Raw genomic sequence first — 21465 nt, 5'->3', positions numbered from 1 at the left:
CATTGGCCGCTCGGGCGGTGCCCGCCGCGAGGCACCACGGGAGATGTAGTTCGGCCGGGGGGTGGCGGCGGCGTGAGCGCCGGGGGGACGCGGGGACAGGAGAGCACTGGCGGCGTTTGTGTGCATTTCTGGGCTCCTGGGACAACAGGGACGAGGGGCTGGGCTGGGAAGAGCTGTAAGAAAGGAGATTTAAAAAGTGACTCTGCCCCTCACTTTAGGGACCTTCCTAAAGGCCCGTGCACAGCGCAGGAACAGGAGAGGACGCTCACCTTTGTCCCTCATTCCCACAGGAAAATCTCTTTCAGACAGACTCCAAATGTGTTTAAAGCCCAGTTTCGTACTGGCAGCTCTGGCAGCAGACACAAGAGCTCTGAACCCTTTTTCGCCCGTCTACCCCATTTTATTTTCTACTTTTTAAAACACTCTTTGGGCAACCGTTAGCCAAAGGGTTCCGGCACCTTTATTCCCTGGGGCAATGAAATGCTTTTCCTCTTCTAGTCTCTGAAAACCAGGTAGTGCTTCGTGGAGTGTCAGAATGGCTCGGCTTGGAAGGGACCTTGAAAATTTCAAGGGACCAGGTCAGCTGGCACCTGCTGAAGGGCTCTCCAGCCGTCAGCGTGTTCCCGCCGCCCCGCACACGCGGCAGGGCTTGTCTCTCCCTCTGCTCCCTCAGGCGCAGAGCCGCTCCGCAGGCGCTCTGGGTGTTTACGGGCACCGCGGACAGGGCCGGCGCGGGGAACGGCTTCCCGCCGCCCGGGGACACCGGGAGCGGCTCCTCCCAGCGAGCGGGGGCAGGCGCTGCGCGGCTGCTGCGGGGATCCCCGCACGTGTCGCAGGCCAGGCCGGGCACGGCGGGAGGCTCCTGGCCGCGCTCTGGAGGCGCCGTGCCGGGAGCGGCGGGCGGGCCCCGGCGCGGCTCCGCCGGAGGCTTCGAGGCCCCGCGGGCCGGCCCCGGGCGCCCGCCGCGCGCGTGACGTCACGCGCAACGCGCCCCCCCCTCCGTCCCGCGGTGGCGTCACGCACCGGCACGTGACGTCACAGCCCGCGCGCCGCTGCCGCTCGCGCACCCAATCAGCGGCTCTTCCCGAGGGCTCCTCGGGTCAGGCCACGCCCCGCCCCGCTCCCATTGGGCGGGCCTCCGGCAGGGCCGCCATTCCGGCTTCTGGTTGGCTGGCGTCGAGGAGGCGTGGCGCCGGCGCGGTGGCGTCACGGCGCGGGCACCACAGAGCGGCCGCGGGTCCGAGCGGCGCGCGCGGGGCACGACGGGACGGGTGGGAGGGGCAGGAGGAGTGCGGCCGGCGGTGGGCGGAACCGGAAGCGGAAGCGGGACCGGGACCGGGACCGGGACCGGGACCGGGGGACCGGGACACGGGTCGGCAGCGCCGGGACTGGCACGAGCACAGGGGCCGCAGAGCGGCGGTGTCGGAGCCCCCGGCCCGGCCCCGCCACGCCCGGCAGCGCTCCGGGATGGGGCCGGCCGGGCCCCGGCGCCCCCCGGCGCCCGCCGCCGCCGCCCCCCGCCGCTGCCGGGGGTGAGGGCCCGCCGCGCCCGGCCCAGCCATGGCCGCGTGCGGCTGTAGCGCGCTCCTGGCCGCGGCCAGGGCCAGGTGAGCCCCGGGCTCGCTGCGCGCGGGGTCGGGCGGGCCCCGGGGGGGTTTGCAGCTTTTATCCCTGCTTTTGTCCCTGCTTTTATCCCTGCTTTTGTCCCAGCTTTTATCCCTGCTTTTATCCCTGCTTTTGTCCCCCTAAAGCGGCTTCCCAGAGGCGCTGCGGGGCCGAGCCCCCAGGGATGAGCTGCTAGCGCAGTTCTCGGTATTTCAGCCGTTCGCGGGGGGCGCGGGCTCTCAGAACCGATCGCCCGAGGCTCGTTCGGTGCTGAGAAGGTTCGGGTGTGGTGCCTCGGCAGGTGTTCTCCTGCTCCGTTCTTACCGAGGCCCGTCTCCAGTTCCAGGGCCTGCCCTCTCCTGGCGCACTGCAGCCCTCCGTGCTCGCCAGCCCTCGCTCTTGTCCGGCTGGTGGGTCCGCAGTTGACCCGGAGCTCCAGGGACTCCAAAAGCCAGCCCTGGCCACGCCGCGCCTGCCTGGGCGCCGCCCTGCCTGGCTCGCCTGCCCACACCTTGCACACCTCCAGCAGCCCCCGGCAGCAGCTCCCAGGTGAGCCCCCGCCCCGCGGGAGCCCCAGGAGCCAGGCTAAAGCTGCTACAAGCCCGGGCAAGCAGATCCTGCCGGCTCCTGAGGGAAGGAAGTCCTTGGGACAGAGAGCCGTGGGTGAGCTGAAGCATTTCTGCAAGGGATTGCACCTGCTCTGGACTGACACCAAGGTGGCTGCCAGGATGGTGTGGAGGCTGCTCCACGGGCAGGTGCTCAGCAGCAGGGAGAGGAGAAGGGTAAGTGCCACAACAGCTGGATAAAGTGATGCACTAGGAGGCTTAACCCCTTCTTTGGACACGCTGTGTGTGTGTGTCTGGCTGAGTGATGATCTCGGGCTAATCCCTGCTGTGCTTTTCTCCACACAGCTGCTGAGGACTTGTGCAGATCTCTTCCGCCTGGTTCCCTTCCTGGTGTTTGTCATTGTCCCCTTCATGGAGTTCCTGTTACCTGTGTTCCTGAAGCTCTTCCCTGAAATGCTGCCCTCGACGTTCGAGACGGAGTCCAAAAAGGTTTGTGTCCTCTGTGAGGCTGCGGAGCGTCCCAGCTCCTCAGAACATCTGTGCAGCTGTGCAGGGCTGCTGTTCCCTGCCTGCTGCTGCCAGCGAGGCTCAGCCTCACGCCCTGCCGGAGACGTTCCCAGCTTGTTCCTGAGCTGAGCGGGACAGCTGGAAGGCTGTGCTGCAGACAGGGCTCAGAAGGAATGTGCACAGCAGTGCCATTTTCTGATTCATAACTCTGCATTTCCCAAATGAAGGAAGAAAAGCAGAAGAAGAAGCTGAGTGCAAAGCTGGAGTTAGCCAAGTTCCTGCGGGAGACCATTGCAGAGATGGCCAAAAGGAACAAGGCGGACACAGCACAAGGGAAACAATTCTCCTTTTACCTGCACGAGGTAGGATGGCAGCCATGCACAGACACACCCTTAGAGCTGCTGGCTGGGGCAGAGAGCATGGGATTTGTCCGGGGATTGTGGAGACAGAGCAGCTGGCAGCCCTGCTCACAGGAATTCCCATCCTGGGAGGGCGAGCCTTCCGCCCTGTGGAACTTGCAGCTCAGTAACAGTTTCACTGTGATTTTAACTGTATCGCGCCGTCCCCAGCAGGGCCAGGACCTCCCCCGTGGGGAAGGGGAAGGGGGAGGAGGTTCCCAGCTGCTGATCCCGCTGAGCCTCGCCCTGCTTGTGCCTCCCCTCAGCTCCCTGCCGGCGGCCGGCAGCCCAGCACGCAGGAGATCCTGCGCTTCTCCGAGCTCCTGGAGGACGAGCTGACCCTGGAGCACCTGGAGCGGCCGCAGCTGGTGGCCCTGTGCAAGCTGCTGGAGCTGCAGCCCCTGGGCACCAACAACCTGCTGCGCTTCCAGCTGCTGCTGCGCCTGCGCAGCATCAAGGCCGACGACGAGGTGGGTCCGCAGCAGCGCCCGGGAGCTGCCTGCACTGCCCACACACCCTGGCACTGATGGGAGTCACATCCTCCCCCGGCAGAGATCCCAGAAGGAAACAGAGTGGGAGTTCACCTCCCTGCACCCTTGCTGTCTTTGGGGAGCTCCAGCGGAGGTGGCACTGCAGATATTGTCACCAGAACGTTTGGTTTTGGAGTCGTGCTGACTTAGGAAAAAGGGACGTTTTTCAGTGTGCAGTGGGGTTATTTGGAAATTGGAGCCAGGCTTATATGTGCAGAGTGGAAGGACAGCAGGTAGTGGCCATAAGTTGCAGCAAGGGAAATTTCAGCTTGATAAGGAAAAAAATTAAAATCAGTGAGTGGGTAAACAGTGGAACAGTTTGTCTGGAGGCTGTGGAATCCCCATCCCTGAAGAGGTTCAAAGCACAAATGGAAAATGCTGAGCAGTTTTGAGCAGGAGATTGGACTGGGCACCTCCAGAAGTCCCTTCAGGTGCAAGAGGGCCTTGGCTTACCCCGAGCCCGGATGGGAACGCTGCTGTTCATTCCAGGTGATTGCCAAGGAAGGGGTCAGTGGGCTGAGCGTGCCGGAGCTGCAGAGCGCCTGCAGGGCCAGAGGGATGCGGTCACTGGGGCTCTCTGAGGAGCAGCTGAAGGAGCAGCTGGGCCAGGTGAGTGTGCCCTGGCCAGGTTCCAGGCAGTGCCCAGGTAGGGCAGGCACAGCTTCCTGAGAATTCACGAGTTTCAGGCTGGATCCTCACCCGCAGAGCCGAGCTGTAAGGCATGAAGGGTCCAGATTATGTCCTAGACTAAAGAGAAATAGGTGTAGAAATAGAAATAGAACCAAGGCCAGATGGGAGCAGGGTGAAGTGGGGGGTATTCCTAACTCTTCAGACCCATTTCTTCCCATTCTGGTATCTTAAAACTGTATTATCCAAACTCAAGATTGCTTTAAGGACAGAGTGTTGTATTAATAAATGCTCACGTAGAGCCAATATGAAGCATTTTTTCCTTCTGTTTTCTTCCAACAGTGGCTGGATCTGCATTTAAAGGAGAACGTTCCCTCTTCTCTCCTCCTGCTCTCCCGTGCCTTGTACTTAATAGACCTAAAGCCACAATCTGTTCCCATTCCACAGAACAAGGTGAGTGGTTTGAATAAAGCTCTTAGGTTAATAGCTCAACCATTATACGTTATAAAAATGAAGGGCTGTGACGGAATCTTGTTTTCTGATCCTACAAGTGGACTGAAGTTACGACTCTCTGTTCTTCTGCAGAGAGGTGAAGCTGCTGGAGTGATGACACCTGTGCTTGAAGGTCAGGAGACCCTCCTGGATCCTGCCCCTGTTGTACAGGGAAGAAAGGTTAGAAACAGCAGTCTGCAAGCAGGAAAACATGTGCTGACATCGTTGGGAATTGAGTGTGACCAAACCTTTCCAAAGCTGGACAAAACCAAAGTTTGACACCATGGCACAGAGCATGAGCAGCGTCTGTTCTTGCACTGTGTGGGTGTTTTCCCCCCCAGGAGCCTCACAGTTGCATGTTCTGATTTGAGAGGCAAGGGAAGGGAGCAGGGATCTGCCGTGGCACAAGTGGTGCTGTGCTGGGAGCAGCTGGTTATTCAGTACCATGGTACTGGCTCCCAGCCAGGGAGGACTCAGCCTGAATTGCTTCAGGCCTCAGCCCAGGTACATTCAGCACAGAGAAGCCAGTTAAAGAGGACTTGTTTTTAGCCTTCTTACTGAATTTGGGTTCAGTTTTCCAGGACAAAATGAGCCAAAAATATCTAGAGTAAGAAAGCCAGAGCATATGGTTCTCAGCATCACACTGCAGTGAATTCCTTAGATTAGTCCCAGCTGATAAAAGCAGCAGCAGGAATCAAAGAATATTGTATCAACTGCCAGAAATATTTCCACACAGTTAAACTGTGCTGGGGAAACAATGGAAATACCAGCACAGCTTTCACAGAGTGAGCAGGGAACAGCCTTGTCAGAAGGGAGAAGGGCCTGGGGGTTCAGGCCTTTCTGAGAGGGTTCTGTGACTTACAGCTGCTTTTTCCTTAAAGAATGAAGAATTTGTGTCCCAGCCAACAGAGAAACTGCCATTCTCTGAAGCGTCAGTGAAGCCTTCCCCACGAGAGGTGAGCTTGTCAGAGTTCTTACACTTCCCAAAGGAGCTTGTTCTTCACACAGCTTGCAGCCAAACCGAGGAAGTTCTTAGTACAGGATGCTGTGAACACTGCTGAGTTCAGGGAGCAGCTGGAGAAGCTGGATGAGAACTGCACTGGGGGCTGTTCAATACAGAGATACCACAGATGGCAGAGAGCAGTCAAACTGGGGGGAATTACTGCTTTATCCTTGTACTCTTCCTTAATAATCTGCCTTGGGCCACTAGGACAGACCAGCCTTCCCTCGCAGTCACCAGGGTGAGAGCCACTTCGTATCTGTAAAAATATTTCTGCAGTGATTGTCTTTGTTTTGCCCATTTTCTTTCTGTGAATATTTGATTTCAATTTAGGTGCTTGTGTGCACATCTGGGATGCTGCTTAAGGCAAGTTTGGGAGTCCAGACAGACTCCTATCTCCTTTAACCTGAAGAACTTTGCTCCTCATCAGCTGTTACTCTCCAGAGCAGCTTCCCATGCTAAATGGGAAGACACCTTCAGAAAATATCTTGAATTTCAAGAAACACTAGTACTGCCTAAAATCTGCCCTTTTCTTTTGTCCCTAGACCAAAATGGAAGCATCCCAGAGCAGCAAGGCCGGTGCCAACGGAGCCTGACCTGGAGCCAGCACTGGGAGGAAGCAGCTTCCATCTCCACACCTCCTGCAAAGGGAGCAGGGATTTCCCAGGAGGCTGCTCCACACAGGGAGGCAGTAGCCCTCAGGGGCCTCTCTCTCTGTCCCGAGCTTGCTAGCAACTAGGCCACTGCTGTCTGGATGGCCCCAGACATCTCTTCTGTGCTGGATCCTTGCCCTGCTACTTTTAACTTATGGTGTAAATATGTTAATAATGGTGCTGCTGTCTGTGCTGTTCCTGAGCAGGTGTTTGTGCTTAGCAAAGGCAGCTTTTCGTGTTAGAGTGGCCTGTGCACAGAACAAGCTGGGCTGGGGTCCAGCAAAGCCTGAAATCCTCTGCAGGAACATCCCCACACACCCAGGGCCAGCAGCTTGTCCTGAGTGTCACAGCTCAGGCTCTTGGCCCTGACTAGGGTGTTTTAGCCAGTGACCAGCCCACGTGGCCACAGTTTTACTGAGGAGGGTGACCACAGGGAGGGAGGGAGCAGCACTCTGTGCTGTGCCAGGACCGAGCAGAAGGACTTCAGGCCTTGCTGGACAGGAGCAGAGCAGTGACAGGAACAGCCCCCTCCTGTGAGGGTTTGCTTCCCCAGTGGGAGCTGTGCAGGTGCCACACACTGTGACAGAATCAGACTTGCACTTTCAGCATCCCTCTGGGTCAGGAGAGGGAGCAGCCCGGGACCTGCACACCTCTCCCAAGCGTGGAGCTTTGGTTAATCCTCACCAGGCTCAGACTACACACCAAGTGCTCTCCAGTGCTTGCAAAGTGACTCCTCACACACTCCAGTGATGACTCAGTTATTGCCAGACTCTCAGAGGATACTGAAAAGCTGTTTTTAGCATTTGTTAAATTTTTTACTCTGTCCTATGTAAATGCTGAGAAATTACTCACATGGATTTTAAATATGTATATATTTATACTTACTGTAAAATTAGATTTGGTGCTAAGTAGGAATGAAATGTCTCTTCCAGAGGTCAGACAGCCTTTAGAACAACCTGACTGAAAGCCAGTTCTCCAAGCTCAGGTGTGAGCAGCACTTTAAACCCGAGGCCTCAGGCTCCTACAGCAACACAGAGCCAGCTGTCAGGTGTCCTGTGTCCTTGGCTCTGTACCTGAGCCTCTCCCTGTTCATCCCACCCGCAGTGCCGGATCTGTGTCTAATAGATGGGGACAAATGTTATTTCAATAAAATAACACCTTGCTGTGGAGTCGCTGCTGCCTCTTAGCGCCGGAACGAGGGAAGGCATCTCCTCCCGCCTGGACTCCCCCCCCCGTCACTGCTCCACTCCCAAACCCGGCCGCATTTCTCTGGCAGCCTTTGGAAGCCCGGGGAGGTTTGGGGTGAAGTGATCAGGTAACGGCTCCTTCATTTGCCAGCCGGCCTCCAGCGGCCCGGAGAGCTCCCTGCTCCATCCGAGCACCCACCTGTGCCGGCTCCGAGGGCTCGGGGAGCTCCTGCCGGGCAGCCCCCGCTCCGGCCGGAGGGAGAGGAGGAGGCTGGCGGGTGTCCTGGGCGGGATGAAGGCAGAGCCAGCGGCGCCGGCTGCCGAGGGAGCAGCACATTCCTCTGCTGAGAGGTTTCGCAGATGGAGAGCGAAGAGGGGCTGGCGGGGAGCCCGGGCATCACCTGGGCACCGCCCTGCGGGGGCGAGCTCTGGGTGGGCTCTGGTGCCTCCCGCGTCCCCATCCTCCAGCCGTGCACCACCACGACCGCGTCACACCCGAGGGTGTGCGAGGGCCCGTGTGTCCATTTGCCTCCTGCGTTTTCCGTTTAGAAAGATCTGGAAGCTGGGACTCGCTCTTCCTTGGATGTCCCGCGGTGACCACCAGCCCCACACCCGGGGTCAGCCTGAAGTGAGCACAGGCTGTGGCAAAGCCTCTCTCCTCCCAGGGGAGCAGGCAGAGGGGGGTGAACCCTTTACACACCCCTGAACAAACCCATTTTCAGTTCAAAACTGCCCTCCTTCCCCAGCCTCACGGGTCACTGCTGCCGCAGGGCTCTTGGGGACGTGCCCATGTCCCACCTCTGCCTGGCATGTGGGGACCCCAGGCACTTCCCAGGACGCAGTACCCTGCAGGCACACAGAGGGGAGAGGCAGCAATTCTGCTGCATGACCTTCCGAGCGAGGGGAGGAAACGACCCCCGTGGAGCCCCATAAATCACGGGATTCTGTTCTGCAGCACTGGGCAAATGAAACGCTGCCGAGATCCAAGGCCGTGTGTGCTTTGGCGTGGGGAGAGCTTTTCCAGCCACGCCGGTGCCAAACACCTTCCAGTCTCCCCTCAGCCTGCAGAACCAGCTCCTCGGCTGTTTATCCTTCCCCCGGGCATCCTCGCACTCCGCTCCGGCCCGGAGCCGGGTGTCGTGGCGCCCGTGTCCGTCCCGCCCCGGGGCCGGGGCAGCGCCTTGCCCGCAGCCGGGGATTTCTGCTGGATGCTGCTCCTGTGCCAGCGCCTTGCGTCAGCCTCTTCCCCAGAAAGCTGCTGCGGAAAGGTGCCCCGGTCAGCACTTTTGGGGGAGATTAGTATTCAGAGGGAAAAGCAGTGATTTAGTGCGGCCCAAGCACAACAAAGGCTGGGATTTACAGCTCCCGGATCCCAGCGCCACATTCCTGCAGCCCTTCTGCCTCTGCTATAAACGTGTAACAAAGGAGATGGAGCTTTATCCCAGCCTAAAGTCCTGTGGGACAAGGCCTCCGTTGCCGAACCTTGCATGGAGCGGGATGGGGTGCAGGGGGCAACGTCCCCAAGGTGTCCCCAGGGATGGTCCCACGCCACTGCCCAGCCTGCTTCTCCTCATGGTGCAGGCAGGGCCCAGGACAGCAGGGGTTTGGGGGAGCTGTGTGCCCCAGCTGCAGCTGCACACACCTGGCTCTGGCTCTGCTCGGCTGTCGGGGGCCGGGTAGGCTGGAGCTGCACCCTGGGGTCCTGCTGACCCCACAGCTGGGCGGGACACGGGGGACAGAGGGCAGCTGAGGGGGCTAGGGGCAGCCACGGCCCCCAGGCTGGGGGATTGCTCCCCACGCACCCGCTGAGCCCTGCTCGGAGCCGTGGGACCTGTGCCGAGGTGGAATGGCACAGGAGGCTCCTGCCACGGCTGGCACGGGGACAGAGCCCAGCTCAGCGCTGGCAGAGCAGCCACAGCCTGGGCTGGGGCCAGGAGATTGTCCCGGCCCTGCACAGTCCGAGGGCTTTAAAAGGAGAGAACGAGGAGGGCGAGGAGTGAAGACAAAGGATGCTGCGAGAGCCAAACGTGCCGGAGGCCAAGCACTCAGCAGGCGCTGATGCCCAGCACACCCCACCCACTCAGGAGCTCCTGAGGGGCACCTTCAGCTCCTCCATTGCCCTGGAGCCATTTCCCCCCCTAAGCAGAGAGCTGGTGCTGGGCAGAGCAGGAGGGGCTGCAGGCACCCCCTGGGCAGGGTCCCAGCTGGGGGGTGCTCTGGTCCTGCAGGACCCCCCAGCGCTGGGTGGGGCCTGTGGGGTGCTGAGGTCAGTTTTGGGGTTATGCCCATCTCCCCGCTTGCCCACACGGAGAGGATGGCTTACCAGGAGGAGCAGAGAGGAGCTGGATCTTCCTGCTGGGCTCCAGCGCTCAGGCAGCCCGGTCCCATCGGCCTCCGTGGTTTCTGCTGGGCGCCAGCCGGGGCAGCACCCCGGGGACCCTCCATGCTGTGTCCCCACGGAATGCCGTGGGCACCCAGCTGCCTTTCCCCCTTCCCCAGCCCGGCGGGGAGCACCAGCAGCTCTGCTGCAGCTGCTCTGCTTATTATCATATTTAATTGCCCTCCTGGTAACCCCAGGAAATGAGCAGGAGACGGTGAGAGCTGCAGTTTGGGATGATGTAAACACCAACTCCAGCTCTCCCTGCGCCGCGCCAAGCCGGTCCCGGAGAGAGCAGTGATTTATGGAGCCCCCAGCCCTGCCCCCCTGCCTGGGCTGCGAGTTTAATCCAGGGCCGCAAATTCAACATAAATCACTTGATTAAAAGCTGTACTTAATTTAGAGGGGGTGGGCAGAGAGTGCAGCTGATCGATTTAATTTACACCGGGAAACAGCAACAAGCAGATGCATTTAAGAAGGCCGGGGAGGCCGGTGCTGCTGCAGCTGCCTCAGCTTCACCATTTAAGGGCTCTGGAGGGGCTGGCAGCCCCTCTCACCCCCTCCCTCCCTCCCTCCCTCCATGCACCATCAGCCACCTCCCACACCGCTGGCCGGGCCCCGTGGGGTGCAGGGCGCCCAAACGTTTTTATGGGGAGCGCTGGAGCCGTGGAAAACAGAATTCCCACAAGACGGAATTCCCACAAAAGCAGCTGCCGTCACGGCTGCTCCCTGAGCGACATCTTCCCAAAGTGCTGCTGGGATGAGCTTGAGCACCCAGAGCCCCGCCAGTCCCCTCCCCATCGCCCCCCAGGGACGGCCGTGGGTGGCCAAGTCGCGGTTAAAGTCTTTAATAATTACAAGAATTCCAGATTCATTACAGAAGAGTTTACAACAAATAATATCTCTCCATACAAAGGCAAAATAAACTTTTCAAGTAACAGCGGCCTGGCTCCAGCCTCTCGGCACCGGCGGCAAGGGAGGGAGGGGTTCAAGGTGGGAGCGCCCCGTCCGTCCGTCCGTCCGTCCGTCCGTGCCGGTGCAGCGCGGTGGAGCAGAGCCGGGGCCCTGGGACAGCCCGGGGAGCGCGGACGGCAGAGCTGGGACGGGGCTGCTCCCCCGGTAAGGCACTGGCAGGCACCGCCCGGGGAGCGGGGCTGGCACCGAGCCGCGCCGGAGCCCCGCGGCGCCCCCCGCTCCTCCCCCGGGCAGGCGATGGCCGGGCAGGGGACAGCCCCCTCCATCCCTCCATCCTTCCCTCCATCCATCCCTCCATCCCTCCCCAGGGCACCGTCCCAACGCGGGGCCACGGGCCACAGCCCCGCCGGAGCCCCGGGGCCAGGGCAAGGCCAGGCACGTAATGACAACGGATTATTCCCCAAAGGCATCGACACATTATTATTACTGTTTAATACAACCCCATATAAAACTGAAGCAGCAGCAGCAATTCTTATCGAGGGACCTAAACTGAAATAGGTTTAGAACATAATTTAAAAAAATAAAAACAGCAAAAATAGCAAAATATATGACTTTTTTTTTTTTTTTTATAGCAACTGATATCTACCAGCCACTAGTACCTTCCTACCAAACTGGTATATCTCTGGTAACAACCCTTTTTAAAAAGACATGTAAATATATATTCATATTTATACATATTTTTCGTTATGTACACGGGACTCTGGGTTTAGCACAGGTGGGTTCGGTGCCTCTGAGCAGTGCAGGGCTCCTGCCCAGGATGTGCTGGGCGTGGCTCGGCGAAGCCCACAGGTGCTGGTCCTGTGGCCCGGGGGCATCCTGGGCAGAGAGGGCTGAGCCACACCACGAGGCTCCGGGCACACTGAGGGGCCCAGCGCGCCAAGGATCCCAGCATGCCGAGGCTCCTGGCACACCGGTGAGGCTCCCGGCACACCAGTGAGGCTCCTGGCACACCAGTGAGGCTCCTGGCACACCAGTGAGGCTCCCAGCACACCGGTGAGGCTCCCAGTACACCAGTGAGGCTCCCAGCATGCCGAGGCTCCTGGCACACCGGTGAGGCTCCTGGCTCACCAGTGAGGCTCCTGGCACACCAGTGAGGCTCCCGGCACACCAGTGAGGCTCCCAGCATGCCGAGGCTCCTGGCACACTGGTGAGGCTCCTGGCACACCAGTGAGGCTCCCGGCACACCAGTGAGGCTCCCGGCACACCAGTGAGGCTCCTGGCACACCAGTGAGGCTCCCAGCACACCAGTGAGGCTCCTGGCACACCGGTGAGGCTCCTGGCACACCAGTGAGGCTCCTGGCTCACCAGTGAGGCTCCCAGCACACCGGTGAGGCTCCCAGTACACCAGTGAGGCTCCCAGCATGCCGAGGCTCCTGGCACACCGGTGAGGCTCCTGGCACACCAGTGAGGCTCCCGGCACACCAGTGAGGCTCCCGGCACACCAGTGAGGCTCCTGGCACACCAGTGAGGCTCCTGGCACACCGGTGAGGCTCCTGGCACGCCAAGGCTCCCAGAGTGCCAAGGCTCCCCCTTGTGCAGCCGCAGGAGCCGGGCTCTGCTCCCGGCTCACCAGGTTCTCCGAGTGGCAGACCAGCCCAGCTCCCTGTGCCCGACCAGGACGTGCCATCCTGGGATGCCCGGCTGGCTCTTTGGCCATGCAATGCCCTGGAGAGGATTTCAGCTCAGCCAAGTGGGAGTACTCAAGCACAGAATTCACGGAAAAGAGGTTTAAAAACGAAAGGAGGAAACGCCATGAAAACCCCGGAGCCGAACCCTTTGGGCAGTGGAGAGCTGGCACGAGCGGCAGGAGAGGCTGGCAGGAGGTGGGTGGTTTTGGTTAGGCGAGATGCTACGGATGTCTCTGAACCCCTTCTGCGACAGCTCAGCACAACCAGGCTGCGCAGGCAGCGTCCACGGGCACGGCACCCCTGGCAGTGCCACCCTCAGTGTCGCTTCAGTCCACCATTGCTGTGCTGAGGGGGGAACTTGGGAAGGCACGGCTCGTCCGGGAGTGGGTCGTGGGAAAACACAGAGTCCTCTCCCGAGGAGCAGGTGGAGCTGCGCGTGTCCGGGAAGCCGGGAGAATACTGATCCAGAGGCATGGACAGGTCCAGGTACTCCTGTGTGGATATTCTCAGTTCAGTCAAAGAGAAAAAGAGAAAGATTTCTGCCAGGCTTAGCCTGGGAAAAAGTCCGAGAGGAATGTAAACAATCTATTATCTTGTTTTCCGTTCATATTGTTTATAGATCTGTTCTGCCACGCTGACCTAAGTCCAGTGTACCAAGCAGGTGAAATGTTTTTACTCTAAGACCAATGGAATTAATGTTCACAATGTTCTCTATAAAAGAGAGAAGTGAATTTGAATAAACGCTCATTTTGCCTTCTGAAATCGGGCGAGTCATTTCGCCTGTCCCTGGCTCAACAGCGTCACTCCTGAGAGGGACAAACCCCAGGGACGGGCCCAGGAGGGGACTGGGCAGCCCCCAGGGAGTCCCTCACCTCACCCAGCTGCCACCTCTCCTACCTGGTTGGAGGTCATGGCCACGATCCTGTCCAGGTCTTCCACCAGCTGCTTGAAGGTGGGTCTCTGGGAAGGGACGGCGTGCCAGCAATCCCGCATCATCATGTACCTGCGAGGGCGGGGCAGGCAGGGGCTCAGCCCGGGGCAGGCGGCTGGGGACCCCCGCCCACGGGAGCAGGGAAGCACCAGGAACGTGTGCCCAGTGTCCCTGTGCCAGGCTGGACCCACGGCCAGTGGAGATGCTACTCAGGGGTTGAGGGTAATCCCCCATGTGCAAGGAAAGGAAACCAAGGGAGGAGCACGGACACAGTCTGGGCTGCTCCCTGTGCTGGGGTCACCCTGGGATTCCCTCCTGCCCAGGGAGATGCTGATTGCTGCAAATCTGGTTAACTGAGGGTTTTGCAGGGCTGGGAACTGCTGGGACTGTAACTCCAAACATCTGCCTGCCACCCTCCATTCCCCAGCCTGTGTTCTGCACCCGGCAATGGCACGCAGAGACTTCAAACCCCTCTTCCCCACCCCGGCACTGCACTCACAGCTCGTTGGTGCAGTTGCTGGGCTTGTCCATCCTGTGACCTTCCTTCAGCAGCTTGAAGAGCTCCTCAACGGGCACACCGGGGTAGGGTGACCCACCCAGTGTGAAAATCTCCCACAGCAGCACCCCGAAGGACCACCTGGGAACACAGGGCAGACGCTGGGGCACCGGCTCTGGGGCACTGAGACCCCGCTGGGCCCCAGTTTGGGTACGGTGAGAGGCTGGTTTGCTGGGAGGAACGACCATCCACAGCTCCACTTTTCAGGATAAATGAGTCCCAGCACCAAATACAATTTGGATTCAAAATCTTTGGTTGGCTGACACCAATTGTAATTTCATTAAATCAAGGCAAATCCCTTCCATGCGTCTCCCCAGCAGGCCCTACTCACACGTCACTCTGGTGGGTGTAGATTCGGTCGAAGAGAGCCTCGGGGGCCATCCACTTCACTGGCAGGCGACCCTGGGACACAAAACCCACAAATGGCTCGTGGCTGTGAGGGAACCTGGGGCAGGGGTGAGCCCTGCGTGCGTGCGGCGTTCCCAGCACGGACTGGAGCCTCCCCGCCGCGCAGAACCCCTCGCACACCACTCACATTTGTCGTCTTCTTGTAGTAATCGATGTGGTGGATGTCCCGGGCCAGCCCGAAGTCAGCGATCTTCATCACGTTGTCCTCTGTCACCAGCACGTTCCTGGCCGCCAGGTCCCTGTGGATGCACTGACCGAGCAGGGCGCCGTCAGCGCCGCGCGCTTCCCCACGACGGGAAGGGAGCGTGCCCCAGGCCCAGCTGCGGGGCTCTCCGTGCCCCCACAGCCTCCTGGGAGCTCCTCACCTTCTTGGAGGCCAAGTACTCCATGCCCCGCGCCACCTGGTAGGCGCAGGAGACCAGGTCCTTGAAGGAGAGCTGCTCCTCGGGGACGCGGCTGGGGTTGTAGCAGTACTCCATGCCCGGCGGCCGCCGCGCCTGCAGGTACTCCCGGAGGTTGCCCTTGCTGGCATATTCCACGATCACATACAGGGGTCCTGAGGGGACGGTGGGATGAGAGGCTGGAACCTGGAGCAGGGTGCCGGGCCAGCCCCTCCCAGTGGCCAGCAGCTGGAGGGGTGGCAGAGGGGACACCTCCTCCCCACTCATGCACCCTCACCATCCTGCGTGCAGGCTCCCAGCAGGTTGATGATGTTCTTGTGCTTGCCAATCATCTTCATCATCTCCATCTCAGAGATGAGGTCAGACAAGTCCTTCTCTGTGGCGTCGGCTAAAGCGGAGTGGGCAGCACTTAGAGGGTGCCAGGCTGGCACACCGCAGACCCCAGCCAGGGCTGTGGCACCCTGCCAGGACCGCCCTTCTTGCCGCCACTTACACTTGAGCATCTTCACCGCCACCTTGGTCACACGGTTGGGCTTGTCCTTGTCAAGGCCGATGGCTTCTGCCAGCACCACCTGGCCGAAGCACCCTTCTCCCAGAGGCTTGCCCAGGATCAGCCTGGAGGGAGAAGAGCCCGACGCAGGGGATCAGGTTGGCGCCAGCACCAGCAGCACCCTCCTCACCCAGCTCCCGGGCCGGGGCTCACCTGTCCCGGGGCAGCTCCCAGCGCGGGTCCTCGGGGAGCTCGTACTCGGAGACGCCGGCCAGCATGGGGGTGCCACTGGAGGAGAGGCGCGAGGGCCGCACCAGCATCACGCCCGAGTTCATGGAGGAGCTGGAGTCGGCCGACACCTGCAGTGGGGCCGTGGGTTACCTTCACGCAGTGCCCAGGCCGCGGCTGGCTGCCCCCGGGGGGGAGATGGTGATGGGAGCCTTGGCACCCGCCCCTGCCCGCAGCCCCTGCTCACAGCCCCTGCTCACAGCCCCTGCCTGCAGCCCCCTGCTCACAGCCCCTGCCTACAGCCCCCTGCTCACAGCCCCCTGCCTGCAGCCCCTGCCCGCAGCCCCCTGCTCACAGCCCCCTGCCTGCAGCCCCTGCCTGCAGCCCCTGCCTGCAGCCCCTGCCCGCAGCCCCTGCTCACAGCCCCTGCCTGCAGCCCCCTGCTCGCAGCCCCTGCTCACAGCCCCTGCCCGCAGCCCCTGCTCACAGCCCCCTGCTCACAGCCCCTGCCTGCAGCCCCCTGCTCGCAGCCCCTGCTCACAGCCCCCTGCTCACAGCCCCTGCCTGCAGCCCCCTGCTCACAGCCCCCTGCTCACAGCCCCCTGCCCGCAGCCCCCTGCCTGCAGCCCCCTGCCCGCAGCCCCTGCTCACAGCCCCTGCCTGCAGCCCCCTGCTCGCAGCCCCTGCTCACAGCCCCCTGCTCACAGCCCCCTGCCTGCAGCCCCCTGCCCGCAGCCCCTGCTCACAGCCCCCTGCCTGCAGCCCCTGCCTGCAGCCCCCTGCCCGCAGCCCCCTGCCTGCAGCCCCCTGCCTGCAGCCCCTGCTCACAGCCCCCTGCCCGCAGCCCCCTGCCTGCAGCCCCTGCTCACAGCCCCCTGCCTGCAGCCCCCTGCCTGCAGCCCCCTGCCCGCCCGGCAGTGCTGCTCCCCTCTGTGGAACTTTTCATCAGTCTCCATCACGCTGCAGCCCAAAATGCACAGCCTGGCAGCTCTCCCCTCTCCTCAGTGCGCCCCACGCTCTGCTCAAACCTTACAACTGTTGTAAGTCCTCCTGGTTCTCCTCGTGAGCCCCGTCGAGGGGGGACGAGGGGGAGCTGTGCAGCCCCCCCGCCCTGCCAGGCACAGCCAGGACAGTGCCCAGCCCCTGCCAGCGGTGGGCACGGGCTGGAGGGGGTGGCATGTGCTGCAGGGTCCTGGGTCTTCCCATCCCTCCTCCCCCACGTCCCCTGGGAAAGGCTGGGCTCCAGGAGAGGCAGTAGGTGCAAACAAACCCCCTCTCTACTTTCTGTTACCTGTCTGCGCAGGGGAATGCTCTTGGCCAGCTTGTGCACGGCCAGCTGGCTGTTGAAGTCCGTCTTCTTGGTGGTGCTCTTCAGCTTGTAGATGATGATGGTCACCACCATGCAGGAGATGAGGAAGGCTCCTATGCAGTAGATGATGATCTCCAGGTAGAAGGGAGACGTCATCATGGCCGGGGTGTCCTCAATAGCTGGCTCGGCGTGAACAGGGTGTTTGTTAGCACCCACCAGGCCCCGGGGAGTGGCACCGGGGAGCCCCTGGCTCGTCCCCAAGCTCAGTGGGGATGTCAGTGCAGCAGGGACTGGGGGCTGCCCACCCACCCTTGCAGGGAAGGCGTGCAAGCAGCCCCCAGCTCATCATCCCCACGGCCAAGCAATGCCTTTGCCGCCTCTGCAGGTGGCCCAGGGCAGGACGGGGTCACTGGGACAGGCATGAAGTGGGGGGACAGGGCCTGAGTCACCCCACAGGGATGTGGCACCACGGGCACCTCTGGGGACAGGTCTCTGTCCCACCTGCTGTGCTCTACCCACGCGTGGGAGCTGCAGGGACCCCTCAGGATGTGGGGTCACCCCCTGCATGATGGAATGGGGTGTCTGGCCGTGCCCAGGGCTGTGGGAGCCCAGGCCTTACTGGTAATGACTGGGGAGAGCTCAGAGCAGAGCAGCCAGTGGCACTCCAGTGGCAAGGACCTGCTGTGGGAGCCTGGGCTGGTGGGAGGACGGACCCACAGACCCTGCCTTGGTGGCTGAGGGGGTGCTGGAGCCATGAACAGCTCAGAGCCCCCAGCCACGTGCCGTGGTCCATGGTGAATCTGGCAGGATGGGGCTGCCACTGCACCTTGTGCACCCCCAGCCTGACACCCCCAAAGAGCAGAGCCTCAGAGAGAGGTGTAAGAGGGAGCTGAAGATTCCTGCCCCACCTCTGAGCACACCCGGCTGACAAAGCAGTGGCTGATAACTGGGGAAGTTTTGGCTGGAAAGCAATGAGCACACGGCAGCCCAAAACTTCCCCACGGCTGTTATCAGGCTTTGGTCCGTGCATTGATACTGAGCAGCAGCATCAATGGGGACGGGGCAGCCATCCCCGCAGGGCAAGCACACACAGCCCCGGACAGTCCCGCAGTGCAGGGCAAGGCCAGGCCCTGGCAGGAGGGGCTGCCAGCACCCCCAAACCCCCCCTGGTCCCCCCGAGCAGGCAGCGGTGGCCTGGCCTGGCCTGGCCCGGGGGTGCAGGACTGTCCTGCTCCGGTGGAGCGAGCCCTGGTTAAGTTCCCCAGGTATGCATTGCCTGGGCCAGGGAGAGAGCGAGGGCAGACCCCAGCTGGGGTGGAGGGGGGCACAGAGCTGGGGGACACTGCCCCATCTGCTCCAGCTGCAGGGCAGCCCCGCAGCACCCACGCTGACCCGGGGGACAGGGGCTGGGAAGTGCTCTCTCCCGGACCACAATGCATACGGTTAAAGGAGGGAGGAAAGGAAGAGAAGTATATACCTTCGAGAACTGTCAACCATGCAGAGTGATGGGAGATCCCAATAGAATTACCCGCCAAACATGTATACTCCCCAGCATCCTCAAATGAGACATTCCTTAAGTGAAGGACTTCCATTTCTTTGTCTGTCGTGTTAACGCCAGCCGTCTGGAAGGAAAAATGGAAGCAAAAAACGGAGAAGCAAACGACATGAGATCTTCTGGGAGGAGGCCAGAGAGGAGGGAGAGCCCAGTCTCATTTGCCAGACCCCCGGGGAGCAGACAGAGACCACTGCAGACCTGCTAGAGAGACCCTCGGGATGACCACTCATCCCGGCGGAGCCAGGGAGATGCTGTTAAAACCCTCCACCAAACGGAGTGTCCTGCCCATCCGAGCATGCTGGCGATGGGCTGCATGGAGAAATCACCCGGGCAGAGCCGGCCGGCTGGCTCGCGGACACGGGGAGGCACCAGGACAGGGATGGGAGGACAGAGACAGGACAGAGACGAGAGGATGGTGGCAGGAGGGCAGCACAGACAGGGGATGCAGCACTGCGCCGCTCTGGGGTGCCTGGACTGGCTGCACCCTCAGAGACCCAGGTTCACTGGTGCCAGACCCAGCAGGTGCCTGGGCTGCTCTGCTGTCGGCGTGATGGGGAGGGCAGCACACAGGACAGACAGCGGGACACGAGACATCAGCACACGGCAGAGACACTGGGACACACACACACAGAGCACAGCGCCCAGCCGGCCCCGCCGGGTATTTTTCCATGGTCGTTGCACCAGAAACAGCAGAAACAAGAGAGCCCAGAGTTTTGTCTTCCACCGCCAGGCATTCTTCCGGTTACCTGTGGCCAGGGGCCTGGTGACTGTGAGCCACGCAGACTGGTTGGCCTCGCCAATATAATTGGAAACCTTACAAACATACTCCCCGCTCTCCGCCTCTGTCACATTATACAGGGTCAGCACCTCCGCATCAGAGCTATTAATCCCCGAGTGCTGGAACAGACCAACAACATGGAGTCACACGGATGTGCTCGGGCAGCGCAGCGCCCCGAGGGCTGGCATCGGCTCTGCCAGCGCAGGGGCTGCTCCCCCTGCACCCACAGGGGGTGGGAGGGACGGGGCTGCGCGCAGGGGGGCAGGGGAGGAAGGAGCAGGCAGGAATGGGGGTGTAACCCTGCTCCCCCCCCCCTGCTTCCCAGCGGTCAGGAGCACAGCTGGCATGGCTGCGTGGAATCACAGAACGGCTCGGAAGGGATCTTTAAAGGCCACCCAGTCTGACCTCCTGCCACAGCTGGACCAGCGGCCAGCGTGCCCGCTGAGTGGCACCGCTGGGGTGCAGAGGGAGCTGCTCTCACTGGGATGATCCAGGGCTCAGCTCCCAGCTCCAGTGCTGTGCTCGCTGCCCGGGACAGCCCACCCAGCCCTGTGCCGTGTGCCCCTAGGGCTCCAAAGGCAGCGCACGGCTGGCACACACAGCCCTCCCTGCTCCCTGCCCAGCAGGCTGGTGATGGCTCTGGGCTCCAGCTGCTCTGAGGCCGGTGGTCCCCAGCCCCAGGTGACTCTTCTGGCCCATGCAGGTGGCTGCCAGTGCCCCGCTCCTGCCCCAGGCACAGGGGAGCTGGGCCGTGGCTGGGACCACCCAGCGTGTGGCTTTACCTTCAGGATCTGCACGTAGGGCAGGTTGTCGGGGCCGATCTTGCTGCCGTTCACCTCAATGTGCTTCAGCCACTGGATGTGGGGCTGGGGGTCGCTGTAGACCTTGCAGACAAACTCCACGTTGCTGCCCAGGGCCACTGTCTTGTTGGCAGGCAGCCCTGCCTGCAGGATGGGCCGGTGCGGGGACCGCTCTGCGGGACCAGGAGATGGGGCACCTTACAACGGGGTTTGGGGTGCCTGCTGCCCATCTGGGTGCACCCTGCAGCCCTCCATGCCCAGGACCCCTGGCTGAGGTGGGCACCAATGCACCCAACGCAGCATTAGTGTCCCCTTGCCCAGGAGCCTGCCTGCAGTGGGGTGACAGCACCCAGGGCGGGGGACAGGTGAAACCCCGGTGGGGGGACAGGGACATCGGCACCTATTGGGCAGGGTCAGAGGTCAAACAAACCTATGGAGGGCCCTGGCCATTAACAAAGTGGCTGCCACTGTGGTGAGTCAGCATTAACAAACCCCTTTGTTCACCTCGCTGACTGTTCCCTTCAGTTTGCTCAGTGTAATCAAATTAAATCACATTTTTAATGGTTCATTTACTGGCATTTAGAGCAGCTCCACATGTGGAACTGCTCAGACCAGCCTTCCCAGCTGGGAATTATGGCTAATAAGGCGATTAGAAGAAGTTTCTGTCCGGTCTATGAAATTATTTTCACCACAATTAAAAACTCCCAGAACAGGGCGGGGTGAACCTCTCGTTGCCCGCTGTGCTGCAGACGTGCACACCGGGGCAGGAGGCCACGGCGACGGGAGGTTGCCCCGGGGATGGTGGGCAAGCCCCTTCCCTGGGAGCACAACCCACCCATCGCCACAGGGTGCAGCACCCACTGCTGCTTGGGAAGGCTGAGGGGGAGGCGGGTGCGGGGCGAGCCCCCAGCCCCGTGCTTCTCACCCACGACGTCCAGCTGGTAGGTGTGGTTGATGCTGCCGTACTTGTTCTCCACGATGCAGGTGTAGTTGCCCTTATCCGATGGCACCACCGAGTCCATGATGATGCTCCAGGTTGCCTGGCGGACCTGGGGGCACGGGGAGGACAGAGCCGGTTAGGTGCAGCACACACGAGAGCCCCAGGCCCTGCTCGAGTCAGAGCTGGCTCAACCCCTGGCACGGGCAGGACATAAATCTCCCTTTGAGGTCACCTTCCTCCTTCCCTGCAGAGGGGCTGTAATTGCTCCCAGCTGTCCCAGGAGGGACAGGAGCCACGGAGCCAGCTGTGCCGAGCAGCAGATGCTGTCGGCCGAGCGTGATGGGCTCGCCTGGTGTGGGGACAGCCTCCCCGGTGGCCCCCGTGTGTGCAGGGAACAGACCAGCATTGTTCCTCCTGCAGGAGCTGCTTCCCCTGGCTGGCCCAGGGGTTCAGACCCCACTGCTCCCCACGGCCAGTGGGCCCTGTGCTGGGCAGCTGCAGCCTGGTGTCCTGCACCACTGTGG

The 21465-nt window shown here is 61.3% G+C and overlaps 2 protein-coding genes across 4 annotated transcripts in view; one reads left to right on the top strand and one right to left on the bottom strand.

Annotated features, from left to right (window-relative positions):
• Positions 1-1502: 1502 nt before the first annotated feature.
• On the top strand, positions 1503-7547 carry LETM2 (leucine zipper and EF-hand containing transmembrane protein 2). 2 transcript variants are annotated; one of them, XM_053966301.1, is made up of 10 exons: positions 1503-1607; positions 1946-2387; positions 2517-2660; positions 2906-3040; positions 3343-3546; positions 4096-4215; positions 4576-4686; positions 4819-4905; positions 5607-5681; positions 6271-7547. In XM_053966301.1, the coding sequence occupies exons 1-10, from the start codon at positions 1561-1563 to the stop codon at positions 6319-6321; spliced, it is 1416 nt and encodes a 471-aa protein (XP_053822276.1). In that variant the 5' UTR covers positions 1503-1560; the 3' UTR covers positions 6322-7547. The 2 variants fall into 2 exon arrangements, with proteins under 2 accessions (XP_053822276.1, XP_053822277.1); XM_053966302.1 differs by lacking the exon at positions 4096-4215.
• A 3227-nt stretch (positions 7548-10774) lies between these two features.
• Positions 10775-21465, bottom strand: part of FGFR1 (fibroblast growth factor receptor 1) — a 27896-nt gene continuing 17205 nt past the window's right edge. For both annotated transcript variants that reach the window (XM_053966287.1, XM_053966288.1), the window contains 13 exons: positions 20927-21050; positions 19984-20174; positions 18346-18490; positions 16851-17047; positions 15545-15690; positions 15335-15456; positions 15119-15229; positions 14806-14996; positions 14568-14690; positions 14364-14434; positions 13976-14113; positions 13443-13548; positions 10775-13037 (listed from right to left, as the gene is read on the bottom strand). In XM_053966287.1, coding sequence (XP_053822262.1) covers positions 12861-13037; positions 13443-13548; positions 13976-14113; positions 14364-14434; positions 14568-14690; positions 14806-14996; positions 15119-15229; positions 15335-15456; positions 15545-15690; positions 16851-17047; positions 18346-18490; positions 19984-20174; positions 20927-21050 — 1842 coding nt within the window. In that variant the 3' untranslated portion in view covers positions 10775-12860. The remainder of the gene's footprint in view (positions 13038-13442; positions 13549-13975; positions 14114-14363; positions 14435-14567; positions 14691-14805; positions 14997-15118; positions 15230-15334; positions 15457-15544; positions 15691-16850; positions 17048-18345; positions 18491-19983; positions 20175-20926; positions 21051-21465) is intronic.

This window comes from Vidua chalybeata, chromosome 28, assembly GCF_026979565.1.
Source record: "Vidua chalybeata isolate OUT-0048 chromosome 28, bVidCha1 merged haplotype, whole genome shotgun sequence".
NCBI lineage: Eukaryota > Metazoa > Chordata > Aves > Passeriformes > Viduidae > Vidua > Vidua chalybeata.
Note: the sequence above shows the minus strand (reverse complement) of the source record. Positions and strands in the feature narration are given on the sequence as shown.

Coding starts and splice junctions, on each gene's coding strand:
- LETM2 (XM_053966301.1), top strand. CDS start 1,561: ATGGCCGCGTGCGGCTGTAGCGCGCTCCTGGCCGCGGCCAGGGCCAG. Junction 3,547..4,095: donor GCATCAAGGCCGACGACGAG/GTGGGTCCGCAG, acceptor TGTTCATTCCAG/GTGATTGCCAAGGAAGGGGT. Junction 4,906..5,606: donor CTGTTGTACAGGGAAGAAAG/GTTAGAAACAGC, acceptor TTTTCCTTAAAG/AATGAAGAATTTGTGTCCCA.